Source organism: Ceratotherium simum, chromosome 28 (genome assembly GCF_057802395.1).
Source record: "Ceratotherium simum simum isolate JZ-2026a chromosome 28, ASM5780239v1, whole genome shotgun sequence".
NCBI classification, from domain to species: Eukaryota; Metazoa; Chordata; class Mammalia; order Perissodactyla; family Rhinocerotidae; genus Ceratotherium; species Ceratotherium simum.
In genome coordinates this window covers 35,857,465-35,885,406 of record NC_141927.1, presented here as the reverse complement: position 1 = coordinate 35,885,406, position 27,942 = coordinate 35,857,465, and the positions used below count along the sequence as shown (strand labels likewise).

Sequence of the window (27,942 nt, the reverse complement as noted above, 5' to 3'; positions counted from 1 at the left end):
ACGTTCATGGATTGGAAAGAAGAATATTGTTAAAATGTCCATACTACTGAAAGCCATCTATAGATGCAATGCAATCCCTATCAAAATTCCAACGTTATTTTTCATAGAAATAGAAAAAAACTAAAATTCATATGAGAATACAAAAGACCCCAAATAATCAAAGTAACCCTGCGAAATAAGAACAAAGCTGGAGGCATCACATTTTCTGTTTTCAAACTATATTACAAAGCATTCATTATCAAAAAAGTATGGTACTGGCATAAAACCAGACACATAGACCAAGGGAACAGAATAGAGAGCACCAAAATAAACCCCTGCATATATAGTCAACTAATATTTGACAAGGGAGCCAAGAACACTCAATTGAGAAAAGATACTCTCTTCAACAAATGATGTTGGAAAACTGGATAGTCGTATGCAAATAATGAAACTTGACTGCTATCTTACACCACTCACAAAAATCAACTCAAAATGGACTAAAGACTTAAACGTAAGGAGTAAAATCATAAAACTCTTAGAAGGAAACAGTAAAAAAATCTCCTTGACACAGGTCTTGGCAATGATTTAACGGATATGGCACGAAAACTACAAACAACAAAAGCAAAAACAAACAGGTAGGACTACGTCAATATAAAAGGTTCTGCATAGAAAAAGAACCGATCAACAAAACGAACTGGCAACCTAGAGAGAGGGAGAAAGTATTTGAAACTATACATCTAATAAGGGGTTAATATCCAAAACATATTAAGAAATGTTCAAAGGACCTGAATAGACATTTCTCCAAAGAGGATATTCAAATGGCCAACAGGTACATGAAAAAGTACTCAACATCACCAATCATCAGAGTAATGAAAGCCAAAATCACAACAGATATCACCTCACACCTGTTACAATGGCTATTATCAAAAAGACTAGAGATAACAAATGCTGGCAAGGATGTGGAGAAAATGGAACCCTTGTACACTGTTGATGGGAATGTAAATTGGTGCAGCCACTATGGAAAACAGTATGGAGTTTCCCAAAAAAATTAAAAATAGAACTACCATATGAATCAGCAATCCCACTTCTGGGTATATATCTGAAGGAAATGAAATCACTATCTCAAAGAGATATCTGCACATCATGTTCACCGCAGATTATTCACAATAGCCCTGATATGGAAACATCCTACGTGTCCATTGGCAGATGAATGGATAAAGAAATTGTGACACACGTATGTATATGTATGTGTGTATATATATATGTATTCACATATGAGTATTATTCAGTCATAAAAAAAGGAAATTCTGCCATTTGGGACAACATAGACGAACCTTGAGGGCATTATGTTAAGTGAAATAAGTCACACAGAAAAAGACAAATACAATATGACCTCAGTTACATGTGGAATCTAAAACAACAAAACTCACAGAAACAGAGAATAGATTGGTGGCTGTCAGGGGGTAGTGGGGGCTGGAGGGTAGGAATGAGCCAAAATGATCAAAGGGTATAAACTTCTAGTTTCTGGGATGTAACATACAGCATTGTGACTATAATTAACAATACTACATTGTATATTTGAAAGTTGCTAAGAGAGTAGATCTTAAAGGTTCTCACCCCACCACACACACACACAAATGGTAACTGTGTGAGATCATGGATGTGCTAACTAACCGTATAATGGCAATCATTTCACAATATATACATATATCAAATCATTACATTGTACATCTTAAACTTACACAATGTTACATCTCAATTATATCTCATTAAAGCTGGAAAAATGATGGCTCTCATATGTAAATTCAGGAAGGTTATAGGATATGTATAAAAATATATAAAAATTGACCACATATGTATAACACCAGCAGTGAGAAATTAGAAGATCAATTTAAATAATCAATACCAGTTGCAATAGCATCAGAACATATAAAATATCTAAGAATAAATTTAGCAGGAGATGTATTAAACCTCTACAGAGAATTTTCTAAAAACCTGACTAAATGGAAAGAGAAATCATATTAGTGGATTGGAAAGTCCAATGCTGTTAAGATGTCAATTTCCCCCTAATTGAATCATAAATTACACACAATCCCAATCAAAATCTAAGTAAGCTTTTGTGTGTTTGGAACTAGATAAGCCAATTCTGAAATCTATATGAAAATGCAAAGTTAAATACAGACAATATAGTAATGAGAAAGAACAAAGTTGGAGGACTTAAACCACCTGATTTCAAGACATTTAATAAAGTTACCATATTTAAGGAAAAATTCTAAACTATTAAAAAATATTTTAAAATATTAGGATTAGTATCTATAAATCTTCAAATTCTTTTAGCTGGTATAACATCTATTGCTTGTTCTATCTATCTTTGTTGCTGGTGTTTATATGTATTTTATTTTTTAATATATTTATATCTTAATTTTATACTGACATTTTTACAGCATTCTTGCTTGACACCTATATTAGTTCTTTTCCTTTACAAATTTTGTGTGTCTGTTTGTGAGGAAGATTAGCCCTGAGCTATCATCTGTTGCCAATCCTCCTCTTTTTGCTGAGGAAGATTGACCCTGGGCTAACAACCTCACCCATTTTCCTCTACTTTATATGGGACACCGCCACAGCATGGCTTGACAAGCAGTGCATAGGTCTGTGCCCGGGATCTGCATCTGCGAACCCCAGGCAGCCAAAGCGGAGCACATAAACCCAACAGCTATACCACCCGACCAGCTCCCTTTACAAATTTTTATTACAAAAATTCCTATCAAAGTTAAAGTCTGAAGATTGGCACCAGGAAAACACACATATATTCAATAATAATTATTTTTATTATTATTATCATTGTTATTATAATAAAAATACTAATACCAGTTGATAATATAGTATAGTATACTAAATACTAATAATAATTATTATAATAAAACTAATAATTATTCAATAATAATTATATTCAATAATATCATTCAATAATAATAAATAATAATAAAAACACTTATATTCAATAATTCTTATCATCTGCAAGACCTGAACCGTTGCTGATGGTCTTTCCTCAAACTTTGGCTGAGGAAGGACCAAAAGCAGGAACTGAGAATAAAAACAAATTCCTAGGAAAGGTCTGATTGTTCTTTAGCCATGGTAACAAATAATCCCCAGAACTGGTTTAAGATTTACCTAATCAATGTGTCTCTCACAGTAACAGTAACCAGTAGTACCAGAACTGCTTTCAAACCTGTCTAATGTGTCAATGGCAATTTACTTCACTGCACACGTTACTAAAAGTCAACCAACTATACAAATGGGTCAGTGTAAAAATCACAGTACGGACTTCTTTTTTTGATGCACTCTCAAATTAGTTCACTTCTCTACTTTTCAAATAACTTCTTGTAAAAGGAATACAATTCTTCAGTAAGAGCCCATTCTCACTTTCCCCAGAAAGCAGGAGATTATGAATTTTTGACGGCAGTTTCTCCCTACAACAGTCTGCTCCTCCCAAACATATAATAGAGAATTGAATGCAATAATAAAATAGTTACCTTAAAATAGAAAATAGAATTAATGTCACTTAATAGAAAAGCACATGAATGTACATCCATTATCATTTTTGAGAGAAAAATTGATATGTTTAATAATTAACATTAAAATTGCATTGATTATATAGTAAATGTTGATGCAAGCATACTACTATTCAAAACAATTAAACTTTGACTTACAATGGCCAAATATGTTTTTTTTTAAATGTCATTTTTAAAAAATGACATTATTATCAGTTCAATTTATAAATGTTCTATTTTTTATTTTATTTTATTATTTATTCATATTTTTTTTGTGAGGAAGATCAGCCCTGAGCAAACATCTGTTGCCAATCCTTCTCCTTTTTGCTGAGGAAGATTGGCCCCAGGCCAACATGTGTGCCCATCTTCCTCTACTTTATATGGGACAGTGCCACAGCATGGCTTGACAAGCAGTGCATCGGTGTGCGCCCAGGATCAGAACCCCCGAACCGCCAAAGCTGAGCGTGCGCACTTAACTGCTATGCCACCGGCCGACCACAAAATTTCTATTTTTTAAAGCAATTATATACAGTTCATTTTTATGCTCCAACTTAGTAATATAAAAAACTATTAAAGGATGAGTAAACTAAGTAATATGCTTATTCATGCTTTAAAATATTTAGGAATTGTGAAACGTGAAAATAAGGAGAACAAACTGGATAATAATTACATACCAGAGCAACTCCTGCGGCATATTTCTTATTACATATCTTTCCAGGAAATGTGGCTCCTATAAAACTAGGACTTTTCTTGAAGCTAAAAAATAAAATTTTCCTCATAATTGCATTTAAGAGTAGTATTATTAACGATAATTTTCATAGCAGCAAACATTACTGAACAATTACCATGTCCTAAACACTATGATTCTCTAAATTAAACTATTTAAATACATTTTTAAAACCTTCCATGTTGAGAATATTTCAATATATATTTATAAATTTTGAATGTGACAAACACTGAGAAATATAGTAAGCATGAGGCCTAACAGCTTATGCAAAGTGCCACTGCACTAATGGTTACAGTTTTTATTTTGATTCCCTCTACATTTATAGCCCTGAAAATTCAATTTTCTGTGACGTCCTTATTCATTTATTCACTGAAGATGAATAGATTTTTCTGTGCATTAGATTCTAGATGGTGTAACATTTCAATATATTCATGTTATTAGAAAATAAAAACATAAGAATTATTCAGATGGGAGACAAGAATGTAGAGATAAGATAACAGGTAGTAAAAGTTATAAGCCAAGGGAAATCAAAGAAATCATTTCACTCGTAATTTAATCTCTTTTAGTTATTTCAATATGTTTATGTAATTCTACTTTTATCAGGTAATTTTATATCAGTTGATCAAAGTTTTTAAGTCATGCCTCACATTTGCTCCTTGAATCGGACTTTTAACTTATATTTTTTTCCTATCACGTGGTGTCTATCAAATTTAAGAACACAGTTTACATTAAGTAAGTGCTTCTTTTCATATTTAACATAGGAAATAATTTTGGGTTATTCCTTTAATGCTATACAAATATGGAATACTATACTCACGCAAAAAAGTATGCAATATGATGAGGTCGGAAGAGATGTTTGGATTTCCACTCTAAAAATCTAGATAATATATGATTAGGAGACCCTGTAGTAGAAATTTTGTTTTTATTTGACCAGATTTCTATGGAAGATATTACAACAGTCATTTTTAACTGGGTAAGCATCTAAAAGCAGAAGATAAATAAAAAATTTTAAATAAATTTGAACATTATATTAAACTTTTATAAAAATACCTTTAAGACATCTAATTCAGTATTTTGATTATGGAAACTCTTCAACAGCACAGCAAAATACTATACACATCAATTGATATTACTTATACTTTTACAAAATATATAACCAAAATAGTTTTTAAAAACTTACAGTGTTAACAAAACCAATTATCTGAATAATCTTCTGTGTTACAGCCTTTATATCAGAGCCCATGTAATCAAACTGAAAAAGATAAATTATTTTTGAAAACTAGTGGATGATGTTAATATATCACATATGCTTTACATGTATAATGTGCTCTATTCTAAAATAGCTATGGGGCCACATTCCCCTTGAAATCCAGGAAACCAATAATGAGTATAAATAATAATTTATTTAAAAAAAAAATAGGGACAGCCCTGGTGGCCTAGTGGTTAAGTTCCATGTGGTCCGCTTTGGTGGCCCGGGTTCAGATCCCAGGTGTGGATGTATACCACTCATCTGTCAGTGGCCATGCTGTGGCAGTGGCTCACATACAAAATAGAGGGTGATTGGCAACAGATGTTAGCTCAGGGTGAATCTTCCTCAGCAAAAAAGATGAAGATTGGCAACAGATGTTAGCTCAGGGCAAATCTTCCTCAGCAGATTAATTAATTAATTAATTAATAATTAATTAAAATTTTAATTTATATAATAAAAACAACATGATTTTAAACAATGTTTAATGCACTCAACTTGGGAGTTACTCACTGTTTATGAAAATTTAATTTTTTAATGTGGTATTTCAAAATATAGTTATTTCTAAAATAATATATATAATCACAAACCAAAAAATATATGAATAACAAAGGAAAATCCTTAATGAGAGCCTCACTTTATTGTGATCCGGGATCCCATGTTCAGATACAGCCTTTCATGTCACCATGCAACTCATGTTCTAATTTCTTCTTTATTCCAATAAGCTCTTTCTTTGTCTAATGTTTAAAAATGCCAGGAGAATATTAAATAGCAATGGTTATATCAGGCATGTGAGTTTTGCTCCTGATTATTCATTGGAAAACTGCAAATATTTCAACATTAATTGGTGTTCAGTTTTAGATGACTATTTTGTATCATGTTCAGAAACACCTATTTATAAATCTTCCTAAATACTACAACTTTTATAAAAAATAGAGTTGAGTTATTATCAAAAGCCTTTTTGAAGCATACCAAAATGATAATGATTTTTGTCTTTTGACCTATTGATGCAATAGATTTCATTGACATATTACTTAATATTAAACCATCATTATATTTGCTATCAAAACACTACATATTATTAATATACTATCAAAATTAATATAATATTTTGTTTAGAACTCGGTAGCATTAAGAAAGATGGGCCCGTGCTCATGTATGTGTGTACACACACTTTTCATAATTGAGCAAATGAATGTTGCTTAGCAAATGTTAGAGCATTACCTAAAATTGTTAAGCTGCATGTTTTTCCTATATCCGAGAAGTGAATTAGCATCTGAATTATGTCTTCCTGAAACATTTTAAAGAACTCTCATTTAAAAACACAGTATGATTTCACTCATATGTGGAATATAAACCAACACATGGACAGAGAAAGCTGTATTGTGGTTACCAGGGGCAGTGGGGGTAGGGGGTGGGTACAAGGGGTGAAGGGAGACATATATATGGTGACAGACAAACAAAAATGTACAACCCAAAATTTCACAATGTTATACTATTAAAACATCAATAAAAAAATCATAAAATAAAATATCTATACCTAACAGTGGCAACTGATCCATTATATTTCTTTTTATTTTTTCCAGCTTCTTGAGATAAAATTGACATATAACACTATGTAAGTTTAAGGTGTACAATGTGATGATTTCATTTAAATTCTTATCTCCTTTGGAGAATTCAACGAATTTGTGTTTATTTGTTTGAATCTTCTCCAAGCCCATAGTTATACCATCTTAATCTTTTTTAACATCATAACATGTTTTCTTCCTTTTGCTTAATTATACTTTCTACCTATTTTTTTTAACAAACCAGCTCTTGAATTTACTTATCCATTTTAATGTTTCTGTTTATCATCAACTTAGCCGTCTTACTAATTATTGCCCATCCTCCTTACATTTCTCTTGTTTTAAAGTTTTGAAACTTTAAATTAGAAGCTTCATCTATATATTTTTCATTCCTACTTCCTAATAGCAAATTCTTTCAAAAATATGAATTTCCTCTGTGTTTAGTTTTGGTACTATCCTCTGTGGTACGCATTATCCCTATTTACCAACATTCAGTTCCTCCTAGTTCAGGAACTCTTCCTTTCTAAAGAAAGGCATGGCCAGGTGATTTACTTTGGCCAATGAAATGAAGGCAAAAGTGATGAATGTCACTTCTAAGGGGAAGTATTTCCTTGTGGTGGCTCACATCTCTCTGGTCTGCTCTTCTACTGGCTTGGCAATCAGAAAGCAAACTATCAATATATAAAGGCCAAAAAAATCTAAGCATTCTGGAGTGGAGAGCCAACACATGGAAGACAGTTGTCCTGGAGAGTCACCCAGACCCATGGCTGACATTGCATGAATGAAAAATGAACTGTGTTTAGCCACTAAGATTTTGCAGTTATTTTTTACCATAGCAAAACCTAGCCTGTTCTGATTAATACAAATTCTCTAAATTTTTAAAATACTGTATACAATTCATTAATTTCTAAATAATTTATAACTATGGGTTTTTTCCAACCTTGAAAAAGTTACTCATAATAGTATTTAAAATTTTTCATTTTAAATACTTTTATGTATTTAATAACTTTTAAATTTAAATGTATTTAATAACATTTAAAAACTTTTCATTTTAAATAGTATTTAAAATTCATATTATTTTTTGCCTTATCTCTTTTTATTCCCTATTGTTTTAATATGTTGTGAGAGAGTTTCGGAATACAGGTTTTACTTTTACAAAATTATTGCTGTTTTCCTTGTCACCTAGAGATGACTACCTTTGCATACATTTTCTACAGATATCTATAGACATTTGAATGTGTGTGGCACCACTCATAAGATACAAAGATGAATAAGTATCTAGTAAAGCAAGCTGATAAATAATTTGATCTTTATATGTTAACATTTATTTTTTGTCTATCTGTTAAAGGCTAAAAGAAATGCTTTAATGTGCTCCACTATAGTTTTGGTTTCTGTTAGTTTCTTCAGAAACCTTCCAGAGGTTTTGTTTTTATAGTTTCATCATAACTCACTGGGCAACTAAATGTTTATTACTAAAAACACACCTTTAATTTGAATTGTATTTTTCAATATAAAATATTCCTCTCATTCTTCTACGCAAGGCTTTTTATCCTGAATTTTACTTTATCTATTAGTAATATCATCCTGATTTTCTCTTTGATTGCTAATCTTGGCACATTTTTGCTGGTCGCTTAAAAAATGTTTTATACCTAATACTGCCATTTTGTTTTAAGCTGTTTCATAAATGTCATCTAATTTGAGATTCTTTGCACTTTAATAGGGATATTTAACTCACATTATTGTAATCAATAAAGTTGACCCATAATTTTCTATTTTCTTGTTCATGTACTCACAGTATTTCCTTTTGACTTTTGCTATAGTATACAAAAATATTTGGGGGGGGGTTTCTGTGATGATTTCAAGGTTATACATTCAGGATTGTATATTCAGATATGTTTAAACATTGTAAAACAAGTTTCTTCATTTTTGTCAACTGGACCCATCTAGACAGGAAGACCTCAACCCCTTGGAAGGTGAAAATCAAAAATGTGAGGATTCATCAAGATTTAACTGTTTTTTCCAAAATGGTTAATAATGCTTACCAGAAAGATGCTGAATATGGTTATGTAAACGAGACAACACCACATCCTACCAATTGATTGGAGGCAACATTGCATTTCTCTTTCTTTTTGACTTAATGATAAAGCCTATGTAAATAATTTTTTGAAATGCATGTTTACTTGTTGTCACCCTACACTAAATCTTTTAGATCAACTTTATTGAGGTATAATTTATATATAATTAAATTCACCCATTGTAAGGATTCATTAATTTTGATAAATAGCACTTTTTATTTTGAAAAAATTCAACCTACACAAAATTTGAAGACTATCCATATATCTTCACCTAGATTAATCTATTATTAATGTCTGTCACATTTAGTTCTTTCTATTCATCTTTATCTATTGTCTATGGATGTGGATCTGGGCATACATCGTTCATTTTGCTGAACTATTTGAGAGTAAGTTGCAAACACTTCAGCATGTAGCTCCTAAGAATAAGGATTTTCTCCTGTTTGCCCACTATACCATTACCATGCCCAAGAAATTTCTTATTAATTCAATACCAAATGTATAATATATAATATCTATACTTCATATCTAATAACTATCTATACATATGTATGACATAATATCTATATGTCACATCTAATTATATATAATATCTAATGTCAAATATGTAATGTTCTTGGGCAGGGAAGCTAATCTGTAGCCCTTCTCATTGCCAAATACAGTCTCCAACCCTGCCAACCAGGAAAGCTAACCAGAACTCCTGGGAATGTTGGTAGCCCACCATGCAGTCCCGGTTACACTTGAGCGGAGACCCCAGTCAGTGGCTCTGCATCTGCAGAGCCAAGACAGTGGCCTTCACTGACCAGGGAGCTTGGGGTGTGGTTCTTTCTGATTTGACCTATAAACAAAGAGCATTTCTGGTAAGGGGCCTGTTCTGCAGCCCAAACTGGGCAGGAAACTAATTTATAGCCCCATCCAAAACTGAATACAGCCTCCAGCCCAGCCTGACAAGGAAACCTAACTGGAGCTCTGGGAATCTGTGTAGCCCATTCTGCAAGTCCAATTAGAACAGATCTTTGGCAAACAGCCCAGGCAGTGGTCCTACCATCCTACCATCTGCAGAGCTAGAATGGTGGCCCATCAGCTCAGGGAAGTTGGTGCATAATTTTGCCTAATTTGACGCCCCAAAAAAAGATTAACCAGGGGCCAGCCTGGTGGCGCAAGTGGTTAAGTGCACGCGCTCCACTGCAGTGGCCCGGGGTTCACCGGTTCCGATCCTGGGCACACACCAACACACTGCTTGGCAAGCCATCCTGTGGTGGCATCCCATATAAAGTGGAGGAAGATGGGCATGGATGTTAGCCCAGGGCCAGTCTTCCTCAGCAAAAAAAGAAGAGGATTGGCAGATGTTAGCACAGGGCTGATCTCCTCACAAAAAAAAATAAAATAAAATAACCAGAATTAGGGCCAAGGCAGGGAAACTAATTGATAGCCAACCATCTGCTGAATATAGCCTTCAGCCCATCTGATCAGGGAACCTATCAGAGTATATAGGATGCTGCATAGCCCATCCTATAGCCCTGTTTACAGTGGCACTTGAACAAAGAACACAGCCTGCAGCTTTCTACATTTGCAGAGTAAAACTGATAGCTCCATCTGGCCAGGGAATTCAGTGCAGAGTGTTGCGTGACTTCAGTCCTCAAACATGAGCTGTGGAGGCCCTGGGGCTCATTCTGCTGCCACACCAGGACAGGGAAGCTAATTCATAGCCCCACCTACTTCTGAGTATAGACTCAGTCCTGAACATCTAGGAGGCCTAACTAGAGAATCCAGGCAACTGCAGAGCCCATCCTACAGCCTCACTTGGGCAAGGAACTAACCCAGCAGTTCTATACAACTGTTCTCAGCCAGCAGCACCCCACCTCCGACCTCAGAGCTCATGCAGTAGCCTCATTCAAAAATAGAACTTGATAGCAAACCCCACCTGCCCAAAGACTCTACCAGTTGACACTCCCAGAGCCCCAAATTAAGCTGAACAGTGAAGGACTGCCTCTGCCAAATCAAACCTGTCAAGTTGGGAATGGACATAGTTTATTCAAATGAGCTGATATCAGTGTAAGGAATCAAGGATCAGGAAAGATCAGGAAAACATTACACCACCTAAGCAAACTAATAAAGCTCCAATAACTGACCCTAATGAAATGAAGATCTATGTTCTGTCAGACAAAGAATTCATAACAATCATCTAAAGAAGTTAAGTGAACTACAAGAATATACACAAAACTAAATGAAATTAGGAAATCAATTCATGAACAGAATGGGTTCAAGAAAGTAACAGAAACCATAAAGAAACAACCAAACAGATATCCAAGAGCTGAAAACTACAATGACTGAACTGAAGAATTCAATAGAGCTTCAACAACAGACTTGACCATGCAGAAGAAAGAATCAGTGATCTACAAGACAGCACATTTGAAATTACCCACTCAGAGGAGCAAAAGAAAAAATACTAAAAAAGAGTGAAGAAAGCCTATAGGACTTATGAGAAATAACAAAAAGAAACAATATCCATAATATGGGAAACAAGAAAGAGAAGAAAAAGAGAAAAAGGGACAGAAAGTATATTTAGAGCCATAATAGCTGAAAACTTCCAAAATCTTGGAAAAGAAACAGACATCCAGATCCATGAGGCCCAAAATATTCCAACAGGTTGAACCCAAATAGGGCTACATTGAGACACATTATAATTAAATTGTCTAAAGCCATAGACAAAGAAGGAATTTTGAAAGGAGCAAGAGAAAAGTGACAAATCACATACAGTGGAACCCCCATAAGGCTAGTGGCAGATTATTCAACTGAAACTTTTCAGGCCAGGAGAGAATGGGATGACTGTCTTCAACAAATGGTGCTGGAAAAACTGAATCTCTACGTGCAAAAGAATGAAGTTGGACCCTTGCCTTAAATCATATACAAAACTCAAAATTGATTAAAGACCTAAATGTAAAACCTAAAACTATAAAACTCCTAGAAGAAAACACAGGGGAAAAGCTTCAGGACATTGCATTTGGCAATGACTTCTTAGATATGACACCAAAAGCACAGGCAACAAAAGTAAAAATACAAATGGGATTCCATTAAACTTAAAAACTTTTGTGCATCAAAGGAAACAATCAACACAGTGAAAAGGCAACCTACAGAACGGGAGAAGGTACTTGTAAATCATATATCTTATAAGAGGTTAATATCTAGAATATATAAAGAACTCTTACAACTCTACAACAAGAAATAAACAATCCAATTTAAAAATTGGCAAAGAACTTGAAAAGACAATTCTCCAAGTAAAATATGCAAATATCCAACATGTGTATTAAAAGATGCTCAACATCAGTAATCATAACAGAGACGCAAGTCAAAACCACAATGAGATATCACCTCATACCCATTACAGTGGCTAATATCAAAATAACAGAAAGTAACAAGTGTTGATGAGAGTGAGGAGAAATTAGAACCCCTGAGCACTGTTGGTGGAGATGTAAATCAGTGTAGCCGTTATGTAAAACAGTATGGCAGTTCCTCAAATAATTAAACATAGATTTATCAAACCTTCCAGCCATCTGGCTTCTGGGTATATACCTAAAAAATTTCAAAGCAAGATCTCAAAGATATATTTACACATCCATGTTCCTTGCAGCATTATTCACAACAGCCAAGAGGTATAATAAACCCAAATGTCCATTAATAGGTGACCGTATAAAGAAAATGTAGTATATATATACAATAGAATATTCTGCAGCCTTGAAAAAGAAGGAAATCCTGTCATATGTTACAACATGGATGAAACTTGAGGACATTTTGCTAAGCAAAATAAGCCAGTCACAAAGGGACAAATACTATACAATTCTACTCATATATAGTATCTAAAGTAGTCAAAATCATAGAAACAGAAAGTAGAAAGGGGTTTACCTAGGGCTGGAGGGAAGGCAATGGGGAAATTAGTATTTAATAGACATAGAGTTTCAGTTTCCAAAATGAAAATGTTCTAGAGATCAGTAGCACAACAATGTGAATAGACTTAACACTACTGAACTGTACATTTTAAAATGGTTAAGATGGTAAATTTAATGTTTTTTACCACACAAAAAAATATTATACAGTTCTAACGCACAAAACTAGGATTCAATCCTAGATCTGACTCCAAACCATGTATTTATAATGGCTAAATCTTGTTTACCATGAAACACAATAAACTCTGTACTCCTTCACTAAAAAACGATTGGAGAAATGGATAACTTCACACTGGTGGGCTATTTCAAGAAAGAACACTAGGGCAACTTCCCTAGCAAGCTTCCCACTGGGCTTCACCAAGGCCACAGTCAATCCTCTTATCTGCCACTGGTAACCACACAGTAATGTATATTTTGTTTAAATTAAGAAGTTGAGGGGAGAGAAGTCAAGATGGCAGCATAAGCGGACTCTGAACTCACCTCCTCCTGCGGACACAGCCAATTTGCAACTACTCGTGGAAAAATTACCACTGAGACAGAAATGAAAGCTGGATAAGAGGAACTCTTGCAACAAAGGACAATCCTAATTGAGGTGGAAGAGGCAGAAACTCCCTTCTGGAGAGAAAAAACGCCCCATTCACAAGCCGCCAGCTTCTCAGCTGCCCGGGAGGAGCCCACAGGTGCGCAGCCCTCCCTGGAGGTGCGGGGCCCTGAGGCGGGAGTGCTCCCGCCGTAGGCACTTTGTGGACCCAGCACAATCGACACTAGTGGCATAATATCTGACTTCGCCTGCTACTAAAACATTGGGGAGTACCACCAGAAAAGCTGGTTCACAAAGAAATTAAAACCGGCTTTTAAAGAGCCCACACGCAAACTCACCCGTTTCAGAAAGCAACTGAAAATCACCAGAGAGAAAGGTGCACAGTGCTTTGGTGAAAAGAGACTCACCTGATAGGCGATGAGTGCATCTCGGTGAGAGGTGAGACCTCTCCAGGGACTGGGACATTGGCGGCGGCCATTGTTGTGGCCTGGTGTGGGCGTGCTGACACAGACGCCATTGGAGTTCTCCCTGGGGCCTGCTAGTCCAGGTCTGCTGCACCCACTAGACTGCCAATTTAATCCAGCCTGGCCAGTGCAGGCAGCCCACCCTAGGGACTGGCCCCACCCAAAAACAAGCCCTCAGGTAACTTGTGGGCCTGCATAGATTGGTGAATTGCTTCTCTGCAGCCTGGTGACTGAGCCCCCTTTGGTGGGGCAGGGCGTGCACAAGGAGCGGGTGGAGAGTGTGGGGCGGTGGTGGAGTGTGTGGGGGTCGTGCCGTGGAGAGACTGGGTCCACTTCACGAGTTCAGGGCATGCACATGGGGCAGTACTGTGTTGACTGTGTGTGTGGACTTGTGGGCGGCAGGGCTTGTCAGCTGCAGAAGACTTGTGCTTCTCAAAGACCCATATATGGGGTTTGCCTAACCTTCCAAACCCTGAAAAAATTGGGTGCTCCCGTGCCTGAGGCCAGCCCCACCCAGCTGCAAACCTCAGAGAGCTGACAAGAGACCTAAAGGCTGAAGGCTTATAGCAGTTGTAAGGCCCTGAGCCTAACAACCTGCCATGCTGGGGGCCTACTCACTTAAAAGAAATACTGCAACACGAATGTGGTATTAGAACTTGCAGCCAACTGTGCTGGGGCTCCCCACACCTGATAAAGAGACTGAAGGGCCCACAACAACTACAAACAGCTGAGGATTACAACGGCTGGCCAGGAGCATAACTCAGCCTCCCTGGGTGCCTAGAGGGAGAGCAAACAGGTCACAACAGAAGGGCACACATAGCCCACACAGGGTTCTCCCCTGGAACATTGAGAACTGAGGGAAGCAACTGCAGGCCTCCTGAGACATCACTTATATAAGGTCACCTACCAAGAGCAGGAGACATAGCTGACCTACCTAACACGTAGACAAAAGCACAGGGAAAGAGGCAAAATGAGGAGGCAAAGGAATACATTTCAAGTAAGGGAACAGGACAAAACCCCAGAAAAAGAACTAAGTGAAACAGAAATGAGCAACCAACCTGACAGAGAGTTCAAACAAAGAGTGTTAAGGATGCTCACTGATTTGGGGAGAAGAATAGAAGAACTCAGTGAGAATGTCAACAAAGAAATGGAAGACATAAAAAAGAACCAATCAGAAATGAAGAATACAATACTGGAAATGAAAAATTCACTAGAGGGACTCAAAAGCAGAGTAGAGGATACAGAAGAACGGAACTGCGAGCTGGACAAAAGACTAGAAGAAATTACCCAAGCTGAACAGGTAAGGGAAAAAAGAATTAAAAAGAGTGAGGACAGTCTAAGGGACCTCTGGGACAACATCAAGCACACTAACATCCATGTTATAGGTGTCCCAGAAGGAGAAGAGCAAGACAAAGGCACAGAGAATCTATTTCAAAAAATAATAGATGAAAACTTCCTTAACCTAAGGAAGGAAACAGACACCCAGGTACAGGAAGCACAGAGAGCCCCAAACAAGATAAACCCAAAGAGGCCGACACCAAGACACATCATAATCAAAATGTCCAGAATTAAAGATAAAGAGAGAATCCTAAAAGCCGCAAGAGAAAGATAGGTTACATACAAAGGAAACCCCATAAGGCTATCAGCTGACTTCTCAGTGGAAACATTACAGGCTAGAAGAGAGTGGCATGATATATTTAAAGTGCTAAAAGGAAAAATCTTACCACCAAGAATACTCTACCCAGCATAGTTATCATTCAAACTGGAAGGAGAGATCAAAAGTTTCCAAGACAAGCAAAAATTAAAGGAGTTTGTCAACAAGAAACCAGTGCTACAAGAAATGTTAAAGGGACTGATTTAAGGGGAAAAAAGAAGACCGCAAATAGGAAAAATTATCTATTTCCATGATAAGATGGTAATAGATACAAATGCACAAAAAGGAGGTTAGATATGATATGAAAAACATAAAATGAGGGAGGAGGGGAGTTAAAGAGTAGAACTTTCAGACAGAGATCAAACTAAAGAGACCAGCAATTCTGTACAGAAGGAGAAAGGAACAGAGAAGGACTACTAAAACACTGAGAAAAAAAAAAGTTAAGAAATGGCAGTAAGTACTTACTTATCAAGAACTACTTTAAACGTCTCAATGCTCCCATTAAAAGGCATAGGGTGGCTGATTGGAAAAACAACAAGACCCATATAGATGCTGCATACAAGAGACACACTTCAGACCTAAAGACACTCACAAACTGAAAGTGAAGGGATGGAAAAAGATACTCCACGCAAATGGCAATGAAAGGAAAGCTAGGGTAGCAGTACTCATATAAGACAAAATATACTTTAAAACAAAAATTGTAAAAAGAGACAAAGAAGGGCATTACATAAAGATCAAGGGAACAATCCAACAAGAGGATATAACATTTGTAAATATCTATGCACCCACTGTAGGTGCACCTAAATATATAAAGCAATTATTAACAGACACAAAAAGAGAAATAGACACTAACAAAATAATACTAGGGGACTTTAACACTCCACTTACACCAATGGATAGATCATCCAAACAGAAGATCAATAAGGAAACACTGGCCTTAAATGACACACTAGAACAGATGGACCTAGTAGATATGTACAGAGCATTCCATCCAAAAACCGAAGAATACACGTTCTTTTCAAACGCACATGGAACATTCTCCTGGATTGATCACATATTAGGCCACAAAACAAGTCTCCATACATTTAAGAAGATGAAAATAATACCAAGCATCTTTTCTGACCACAAAGGTATGAAACTAGAAATCAACTATAGGAAGAAAATCAGAAAAGCCACAAATATGTGGAGACTAAACAAAATGCTACTGAACAACAATTGGGTCAACCAAGAAATCAAAAGAGAAATCAAAAAAATACCTGGAGACAAATGAAAATACGACATGCCAGAATTTATGCAATACAGCAAAAGTGGTTCTAAGAGGGAAGTTTATAGCAATACAGGCCTATCTCAACAAACAAGAAAAATCTCAAATAAACAATCTAACAATGCACCTAAAGGAACTGGAAAAAGAAGAACAAACCAAGCCCAAAATCAGTAGAAGAAGGAAATAATAAAAATCAGAGCAGAGAAATAAATGAAATAGAGACTAAAAAACAATAGAAAAATTAATAAAACCAAGAGCTGGTTCTTGGAAAAGATAAACAAAGTTGACAACCCTTTAGCTAGACTCACCAAGAAAAAAAGTGAGAAAGCTCAAATAAGTAAAATCAGAAATGAAAGAGGAGAAATTACAACAGATAGCTCAGAAATACAAAAGATTATAAGAGAAAACTATGAAAAGCTACATGCCAAACAATTCGACAATCTGGAAGAAATTGATAAATTCTTAGAATCATACAACCTTCCAAAACTGGATCAAGAAGAAATAGAGAATTTGAATAGACCAATCACCAGTAAGGGGATCAAAACAGTAATCAAAAACCTCCCCAAAAATAAAAGTCCAGGACCAGATGGCTTCCCTGGTGAATTCTACCAAACATTCAAAGAAGACTTAATACCTATCCTTCTCAAACTCTTCCAAAAAATTGAGGAGCGGGGGAAGCTCCCTAACTCATTCTATGAAGCCGACATTACCCTGATACCAAAACCAGACAAGGACAACACAAAAAAAGAAAATTACAGGCCAATATCACTGATGAACATTGATGCAAAAATCCTCAACAAAATACTAGCAAATCGCATACAACAATATGTTAAAAAGATTATACACCATGATCAAGTGGGATTTATTCCAGGGATGCAGGGATGGTTTAACATTCGCAAATCAATCAACGTAATACACCACATTAATAAAATGAAGAATAAAAATCACATGATCATCTCAATAGATGCAGAGAAAGCATTTGACAAGATACAGCATCCATTTATGATTAAAAACTCTGAATAAAATGGAGATAGAAGGAAAGTACCTCAACATAATAAAGGCCATATATGACAAACCCACAGCTAATATCATCCTCAATGGTAAAAGACTGACAGCTATCCCTCTAAGAACAGGAACCAGACAAGGATGCCTACTGTCACCAGTCCTATTTAACATAGTACTGGAAGTCCTAGCCAGAGCAATCAGGCAAGAAAAGAAATAAAAAGGGATCCAAATTGGAAAGGAGGAAGTGAACCTCTCACTATTTGCAGATGACATGATTTTATAAATATAAAACCCAAAAGAATCCACCAAAAAACATTTAGAAGTAATAAACGAATACAGTAAAGTTGCAGGGTACAAAAACAACATACAAAAATCAGTTGCATTCCTATACACTAACAAAGAAGTAGCAGAAAGAGAAATTAAGAATGCCATCCCATTTACAATTGCAATGAAAAGAATAAAATACCTATGAATAAACTTAACCAAAGAGGTGAAAGATCTGTACAGCAAAAACTATAAAACATTGCTGAAATTGAAGAAGACACAAAGAAATGGAAAGATACTCCATGCTCTTGGATTATAACAATTAACATAGTTAAGATGTCAATACTTCCTAAAGCAATCTAGAGATTCAATGCAATCCCTATCAAAGTTCCAACAACATTTTTCACAGAAATAGAACAAAGAATCCTAAAATTTATATGGAACAACAAAAGACCCCGAATAGCTAAGGGAATCCTGAGAAAAAAGAACAAAGCTGGAGGTATCACACTCCCTGATTTCAAAATATACTACAAAGCTATAGTAACCACAACAGCATGGTACTGGCACAAAAACACACAGATCGGTGGAATAGAATCGAAAGCCCAGAAATAAACCCACTCATCTATGGACAGCTAATCTTCGACAAAGGAGCCAAGAACATGCAATGGAGAAAAGAAAGTCTGTTGAACAAATGGTGTTGGGAAAACTGGATAGCCACATGCAAAAAAAATGAAAGTAGACCCTTACCTTACACCATACACAAAAATTAACTCAAAATGGATTAAAGACTTGAATGTAAGACCTGAAACTATGAAACTTCTAGAAGAAAACATAGGAAGTACGCTCTTTGACATTGGTTTTAGCAACATATTTTCAAGCACCATGTCTGACCGGGCAAGAGAAACAATAGAAAAAACAAACAAATGGGATTACATCAAACTAAAACGCTTCTGCACAGCAAAGGAAACCATCAACAAAACGAAAAGACAACCTAACAATTGGGAGAAGATATTTGCAAACCGTACATCGGATAAGGGGTTAATCTCCAAAATATATAAAGAACTCATGCATCTCAACAACAAAAAAAACTACCAATCCAATCAAAAAATGGGCAAAAGAACTGAACAGACATTTCTCCTAAGAAGATATACAGATGGCCAACAGGCACATGAAAAGATGTTCAAAATCATTAACCATCAGGGAAATGCAAATCAAAACTACAATGAGATATCACCTCACGCCCGTCAGAATGGCTATAATTAACAAGACAGGAAACAACATGTGTTGGAGAGGATGTGGAGAGAAGGGAACTCTCACACACTGCTGGTGGGAGTGCAAACTGGTGCAGCCACTATGGAAAACAGTATGGAGATTCTTCAAAAAATTAAGGATAGAACTACCATATGATCCAGTTATTCCACTGCTGGGTATTTATCCAAAGAACTTGAAAACACCAATGCGTAAAGATACATGCACCCCTGTGTTCATTGCAGCGTTATTCACAATAGCCAAGACTTGGAAGCAACCTATGTGCCCATCAAGGGACGAATGGATAAAGAAGATGTGGTATATATACACAATGGAATGCTACTCAGCCATAAGAAATGATGAAATCCAGCCATTTGTAACAACATGGATGGACATTGAGGGTATTATGCAAAGTGAAATAAGTCAGAGGGAGAAGGTCAAATACCATATGATTTCCCTCATTAAGTAGTAGATAATAACAACAACAAACAAACAGAGACAGAGATTGTATTGGTGGTTACCAGAGGGGAAGGGGGGAGGGAGGAGGGCGAAAGCAATAATTCGGCACAAGTGTGTGGTGATGGGTTGTAATTAGTATTTGGGTGGTGAACATGATGTAATCTATGCAGAAATAGAAGTATAATGATGTACACCTGAAACTTATACAATGTTATAAACCAATGTTACTGCAATAAACAAATAATTAAAAAAAAAAGAAGTTGATACTCTTTAACTGTATCCCTATACCTCTGAAATCTTAATAAAGAACATTTTCTCTGTGAGGGAAAAAAGACGTTAAAAAGTAATCCTGTAAAACAAAAAAAGAGAGCGAGAGAGAGAAAGCCCACAAAGTTTTTAAGATAGCTGTGTCAGTAAAAGGCTACCAGATTAGACTAAAAGGGTCTGAGATTGATAAAAGTCCAAAAGGTCTCTGGGTTCCCAACCAAATAGATAAATGGTTATTGGTATAAGTCACTAAATTTTGGAGTGGTTTGCTACGCACTGATAGATAACTTACACTTATCTTCAAAGTCTACTTTGTCTAATGTTAATATAGCTGAACAAGTTTCTTAGAATTTTTGTTTTTATGGTATATTTTTACAGTCTTTTACTTTCATTATGTACCATATTTCAGATATGTCAGTTGTAAGCAGAATGTGTGTGTGTGTCTTGCACGATAATCTGTCTTTGCTTTTATCTTTATCTTCGATTTTTAATTGCAGTCCTTAGTCACTCTACCTCTAATATAACTACTTATATATTTGAGTTGAAATCTTTTCTCTTAACCTTAGCTTTTATTTTTTTTTTTATTTATTTTTTTTTTTAAAGATTTTATTTATTCATTTTTTCCCCCCAAAGCCCCAGTAGATAGTTGTATGTCGTAGGTTCACATCCTTCCAGTTGCCGTACGCGGGACTCGGCCTCGGGTTGGACGGAGATGTGGTGCCTCGGGGCGCGCCCGGGACCCGAACCCGGGCCGCCAGCATCAGAGCGCGCGCACTTAACCGCCAAGCCACGGAGCCGGCCCTAACCTTAGCTTTTAAATTTGTCCCACATTTATGAAACAAATGCTTAATGTATAATTTTTTTCTTTTCTTTTATTGCCTTCTTTTTGTTGATTATGCTTAAAATTTGCTTTCCTACTTCTAATTGCTTTGTAATTTTACAGGAATATGATTTCAGAATATGCGTTGGATTTGTACTGGTTGGATTTGTACTGGGTCAATTTAGCTATATACTAGAAAACCCTCCAACTCTTTAGTGAGCTGTGAACTTCAATTTTTGTTAACTCTGCCAACATTTAGCTCAGCTTCCCAGTCTCATAGTCACCTCTTCTGGAATCAACAGATTCCTTTATAGGAAAAATATTTTTATTTTATAACTTATATCTTAAAATTTTAATATCTGAAGGTTTTGTGGATATCAATCTATTATTATCATTATTATTATTATTATCATTATTATTTTTTTTTCCTAGTTTTTTTTTTTTGTGAGGAGGACTAACCCTGAGCTAACATCTGATGCCAATCCTCCCCTTTTTTCTTGAGGAAGATGGGTCCTGAGCTAACAACCGTGGCCATCTTCCTCCACTTTATATGGGACGCCGCCACAGCATGGCTTAACAAGCAATACGTCGGTGCACGCCGGGGATCCGAACCTGCGAACCCCAGGCCGCCGCAGCAGAGCGCGCGCACTTAACAGCTTGTGCCAGCAGGCCGGCCCCGATTATCATTATTATTATTTTGGCTAAACTTTGTTCGTGTTGGCTCATTTTCTTCTGGATTTTGAGCTCACATATGGCTGACATTAATCTGTGAGAATCCTGCCTGAAGTTGCACTCCTCCAGAGAGAAATTCTATCCACCTCCATCAGGTGCCCTTGGATCTTACCAACCTGGGACAACTGTGGCCTTATAGGTTAGAATCTCCCAACAACCTATGTTTTATAAATTCAAAACTTTAACTCATACAAGATCTGAAGTATAGTCATGAATCCTCAATGTGAGAATTTCATTTGTTTGTTTTTCTGTCATGTCATTTACCTAGAACTGAGAGCAAACAGATAACTTGTTTTCTCCCTTTGCTTGAAAGAAGTGGCAGTTTAGTTTCTGCAGACTACTCTTCCAGTTAGGCTGAGGCAGTTAAATATTATTATTGTATGTGGTGGTTCAGGGTGTGGAGGAGTTTTAATCTGTACTTTCATTGAGGATGTACTCCTTCCACAAAAAAGAAAAATAGCTGACAAGCTTTAGAAAACGAAAAGATGCTTCACTTTACAAAAGCAATTAGAAATCTTATATACAAAATAAGTGAATTAACAAAAATTTAGTTTATTCACAATTTTTAAGAATTTATTAATTGCAAAAGCAAAATAAACATTTATCAAAAAATGGTTTAAAATTGTTATTACATCATTGAAATCAAGTTAAAGACAAATGTTAAATAATTTTAAAAAGACGATGCATAAAAAAGGACCTACCAGATTTTTATCCACAACAATGTACGTTTCAAGATTTCGATGGAATGACTTGAACAATTTAGTTCTCTGAAAAACACACAATGTGAGTCCTGAGGAATTTCCAGAAATTTACCTTCTATCGAAATTTATCTTTAGAGATAAACTGAGAGACATGTTGCTACTAATTACATAACAAGGCTGCTTCAAATACAAAATTTAGGTACTAGTCAGAAAATTCCAGTCCAAAAGGAGCTTGTGGTTACTAATAATTTTCAATGACATTTCAAGCAATATAAGAACTCAGATATCTTTTGATTTTAGCAACAGCTGAAACTGAAAATATTAAGTTTACAACATAAAGCTTTTCTTTCCTTAGCCTTGTGATAATTTTCATAGTAACCACATGAAGACAGATTTTCTGCTACCACTTATTAGGAAACTACTTTTGGCAAACAATATAGTTTAGAAAAATATTACTGAAGTTTATGATCAATGGCTGCTCACTAGAGCCAGGTGTGTTATTTATGGCAGTTTACAGGTCTTTGTGGAGGAATAACTCATCACTTTGTTTTACATGTACCTATGTAAGCCACTGATATTCATTTTTGAACTCTTATGAAACAAAGATTTAACTTAGAAATCCATATTACGTAATATTTTCACCTAAATTATCCAAGTAATTGAGGAAAAGGAATAATTTACACTAATTATCCAAATGCCCACACATGAACATTAATTTTTTGGTTTCTTTAATCCTATATTCACATAATCATTTCCAAGATTAATAACCTAAGTTTTCATGAAACTTTCATCTAATCACAAGCGTAACAAAGAACTTAATTTCATTCTCTATCCATTTTAAAAGTCAGACAGGACCCTCATGAAAAAGCAGAATAATTTTAAGACTTGTAAGTCACCAAATTTTGCTCTGAAAGTGTTTTTTGTTTCACAAAATCATACTGAATAAGTTAAAGTTAAAAATTCAACACTTACTTCTGAACTTTTTCTGACTTCATACAGTGAATTACGGCTGTAAGTGTCATTGTCTCCTAAGAGGGGAATATTAGTGTTATCATTTTTTTCCTTATAAATCATGTGCACGAATCCTGATAGAGCCTCCATGGGTTCAATTCCATATGAGATGTTTTTAAACTGCAAAGTCCCCCTGAATATTAAGATAATTAAAACAAATCTTAAATGATTCTACAAAAACTATAATCTAATATTCTAATGAGAAATTTTGGCCAGAATTTTTTTTCCACATTTAAAGTTACCTTAGTTTTTCTACTTTATCTCTTTATTCTTTGTGGTATTAACACAGAACTGGACCAGTAATACCATAGGATATGTACTGCTTTATATTACAAATATTCTAAGGAAAATATTTTGGTTATCTTCAAGAAAGCATGTTAGCAGAATGGATTCACATGCTTAAACAGGTTATAATCCCTGCCTAGGGTACACATTTTCTAAGCAAGACTGTAGGATGTATAGGCACTCTCTTACTTAGTATTAGGTCCCATTCTTCTTTATAAGACACCTAACTCTCTCCTGACACTTAATGTTCTAAATCATTTGTTTGTGTGTGCTGAACTGAAGGTATGACCTGCCTAAAAATGACTGTGAGCAGACCCCAAGTGTCTATCAGATTCAGGCATTCTACAATTGTCAATCATTCTAAGAAATTAAGAAACAAGTAAAACATAAAGAATTTAGGAAAACTACAGAAGTATGGAGAGACCAATCAATCCCCTCTACACGCAAGATTGCTCAAAGCCTCAAGCAGGAGATCCTGTCAGAATCAACAAGTAGCCTCCCATCAGAAACAGATGCTGCCAGGGTGACCAAGTCTATTTCATCAGCAATTCGGGTTTACTCCTTAGGGAATTGAAGCAACAAAGTGACTGTAGAACTACAAAAGATACATGGAGGATCAACTTATAGAGTAGCAGGATCTAATACTGGCAAATGTGATATCTTTAAATAGGCTACAACCTGAGTCCTGAACAAGTGTTGAGTGACACACGAGAATTTGGAAAACCTGCAACATATCCATGATAATTGCAATCCATCTGAAAAAAATACACAAAGGAAAAAAAATGGATAACATATTTTAAAAATAGACATCCCACGTGTGTCATTTATATTTATCACTTTAGCTACCTTAGTACTTTAACATGAATGGCAATTACCCAATAAATTTGTGTCCGGTAAAAATAAGAACTAGTCCAGGTTATTCAATTTCAGTGAATATGCAAAATAATATTCTAGTAATTTCAGAATATTCATATTTTTAAATAAAATCCAGAATAATAAATCTGTAAGAAAAAACCAAGGTCTTACCTGAACTAACAAAGGCTTAGAACGTTGGCTATCATCTTTGTCATAAGAATAAACAACAGAAGCTGAAGATAAAAATGATCTAGGCAGAAATCACAAAAACATGCTCAAGTGGTAAAACAGAAAACACAGAAAAAATTATTCTTCATAATACAAATTTTCTTTTTAGTGAGGAATTTAAAGTAGTGGCAATTATCTTAGCATATCCTATTGTCCAAATACTTCTGTCATTTATAATAAATTAGGTGTTGAAGGAGGTATTTTAACCACAGTGACATACAATATTGAAATGCATGCTAACGAACAGCCCAAATTGCTAGAAAGATTGAAGAGTGAAATAACACAGGTCCCAATTTCCAGCACAGGATTTGCACCTCTCTGTCTTTATTGTTCATTGATTCTAGATTTTAAACCTGAATCTTAAAATTAAAATGTAAGGTTAGGACAGAATTTAGAAAGATATTCTTGGTATCCCTACAAGTTCATATTCACTAAGCTTAGCTAAGTATCAAGTTCTTTTCAATAACTTTGGTCAGAATTTTCTTTCATTTTTCTTGGTAACTATTCAAAAACTTGACACCACTTCTGTTAATCATCCAACAGAACCTTCATGTCACCTCACGTTCAGATCACCTGTACCCATCCTCACTGCTTCTCTTTATTTCCAGAGGATGATTACATATTTTGTTTAAAGCAAACCCTTACACTTATGCTATGAATCCCATCCTGTGCCATATATTGAAGATACATACTTTTTCCACCCTATAATTTCACTCTTCCTCTCTACTGCTTTTTTGTCTTAATAATATTTAAAGGTTTATTACCAAGTCATTACCACCCTAAATAACTCTCCCTTGACCCTAGTCCTACTCTAGCTATTCCCTATATATTTTCAATTCTCAACAGATTTTATCAAAAGAGTAGTCTACACACCAGTTCTCCACTTTGTCAATTGTTATTCACCCTAAAACTGCTCTGGAAAAGATTCATAACCACCAGAGTGTCAAATCCAAACGACAATTGTAAAATAATCATTGCACTGGACTTCTGGCATCATTTTGGAAACTGTGGCCACTTTGTCTAATCACTTTATTTACATCACACATCACTCTTCTTCTTGTCTTCCTACATCTCTGATGCTTCCAGCTTGATCTTTCATGTTGACTGCTTTTTTGTTCTACCTAACCCAGAAATGTTGGTTTTTCCCAGGATTCAGCCTTTAGCCATTAGACTATAAGCACTCTATAAACTCTCATTTTAAAAAATTACAACCAATTGATAACTGCTAAATCTATTGGCAATCTCCTGAGAGATTCAAATTTCCATATCTATATGCCTAGTAGAAAAAACCCACTTGGATATCTTATAGCCACTGCAAACCAAACTCATCTCTTCCTCACATAAACATCTTCCTGTTCATATTGGTCATTTAATTACACTATAACCTGCCCAATTTCTTTCTTTTTTTTTTTTTGTGAGGAAAATCAGCCCTGAGCTAACATCCATGCTAATCCTCCTCTTTTTGTTGACGAAGACTGGCTCTGAGCTAACATCTATTGCCAATCCTCCTCCTTTTTTTCTCCCCCCTGCCAAAAGCCCCAGTAGATAGTTGCATGTCATAGTTGCACATCCTTCTAGTTGCTGTATGTGGGACATAGCCTCAGCATGGCCGGAGAAGCGGTGTGTCGGTGCGTGCCCGGGATCCGAACCCGGGCCACCAGTAGCGGAGCGTGTGCACTTAACCACTAAGCCATGGGGCCCCTGCCCAATTTCTGAAACAACAACTAAATTATCCAGGATTCCTCACGGTTTCCCAATCACTCTCCCAAATCTGTCTTCAAGGTATTCTGAATTTTTCTTTCTAGTGCTATGACCAATGCCATTGTTCAAACCACCATCATCACTCACCTAAACTATTATATAATCATATAACTAGACACCCCACCACTACTTCTGCCTCCTCAAAAATAGCCTACAGTGACATCAGCATCATGGTGGAGTGAGCTCTCCCCATAAACTCTCCCCACTAAGATACCACAAAAAAGACATTCGAACTAACAGAGGGCATTCACACAACACAAAAGATGTCTGAGAGACCCACACAGCCCAACGTGTGAAGGTGGAGGTGCTGGACCCCATGGAGGAAGTGGAAGGAGGTAAGGAGAACTCCTCTCCATCCCCAAAGGCAGCAACTCCAGGTCCATGCAGCTCTCACAAAGAGAGGGGGGAGGGGCAGACCTCCATGGGAAAACCATCACTCTCCAAGTTCCCTCACAGCCGATGGTAAACTCACACTTGAAGGTGACTGAACTGTTGTGGGGTGCCTTCATCAAGCTAGCACCCCAGGAGAGCAGATAGTGAGAAGCCCCCAGGATCAGGCAGGTGAAAGAAAGTGCTTCTCCACCTGCTCTGTGCTCCTCCAGCACAGCCAGTTGACCAGAGTACCTGCAGATCTTGGTGGGCTCAGAATACACAGCTCTTGACCCCCACCTAGTGGCGGCAGGAAGCTGCAACCAGATATTATCACTATCAGGAGATATAAATCCACACCATCAAACAGTATGCAAAAATATATGAAATCTCCAGACCAGAAGAGAAATGACAAGCACCAAGAAATCAATCCTGAAGGCACAGAAATTTATATTCTAAATGAAGAGAATTCAAAATAGCTATCATAAAAAAGTTCAAAGAGTTACAAGAAAATACAGATAGACAGTTCAATGAAATCAGGAACTTTTTCACAAAAGAGATTGAAACTATAATGAAAAATCAATCAGAAATATTGGAGATGAGAAATACAATGGAAGAGATAAAGCAAAATCTGGAATCTTTAAAAGAACAGAGCTGACAATATGGAGGACAGAATTAGCAACCTAGAGGATAGCAATGCAGAAATGCTCCAGACAGAGGAAGAGAGAGAATTAAGACTAAAAAGAAATGAAGAAATTCTCTGAGAACTATCCAACTCAATTAGGAAATGCAACATAAGTATTATAGGTATTCCAGAGGGATAAGAGAGGGAAAAAAGGGCAGAGAGCTTGTTCAAAGAAATAATAGCTGAGAACGGCCTGAACATGGAGAAGGAGCTGGAATTAGAAGTGAATAAAGTCAATAGATCTC

The 27,942-nt window shown here is 36.0% G+C and overlaps 1 protein-coding gene across 7 annotated transcripts in view; it reads right to left on the bottom strand.

Moving 5' to 3' along the window:
* Positions 1–27,942, bottom strand: part of LOC106800303 (disintegrin and metalloproteinase domain-containing protein 5-like) — a 184,608-nt gene that overhangs the window by 139,463 nt on the left and 17,203 nt on the right. For 4 of the 7 annotated variants that reach the window (XM_087418542.1, XM_087418547.1, XM_087418548.1 and 1 more), the window contains 7 exons: positions 24,826–24,904; positions 24,478–24,554; positions 23,476–23,647; positions 22,504–22,569; positions 5,438–5,509; positions 5,075–5,238; positions 4,205–4,286 (listed from right to left, as the gene is read on the bottom strand). In XM_087418542.1, coding sequence (XP_087274668.1) covers positions 4,205–4,286; positions 5,075–5,238; positions 5,438–5,509; positions 22,504–22,569; positions 23,476–23,647; positions 24,478–24,554; positions 24,826–24,904 — 712 coding nt within the window. Of the gene's footprint in view, positions 1–4,204; positions 4,287–5,074; positions 5,239–5,437; positions 5,510–22,503; positions 22,570–23,475; positions 23,648–24,477; positions 24,555–24,825; positions 24,905–27,942 lie in introns of those variants that run through there. The other 3 variants (XM_087418546.1, XM_087418543.1, XM_087418545.1) reach the window with 3 other exon arrangements.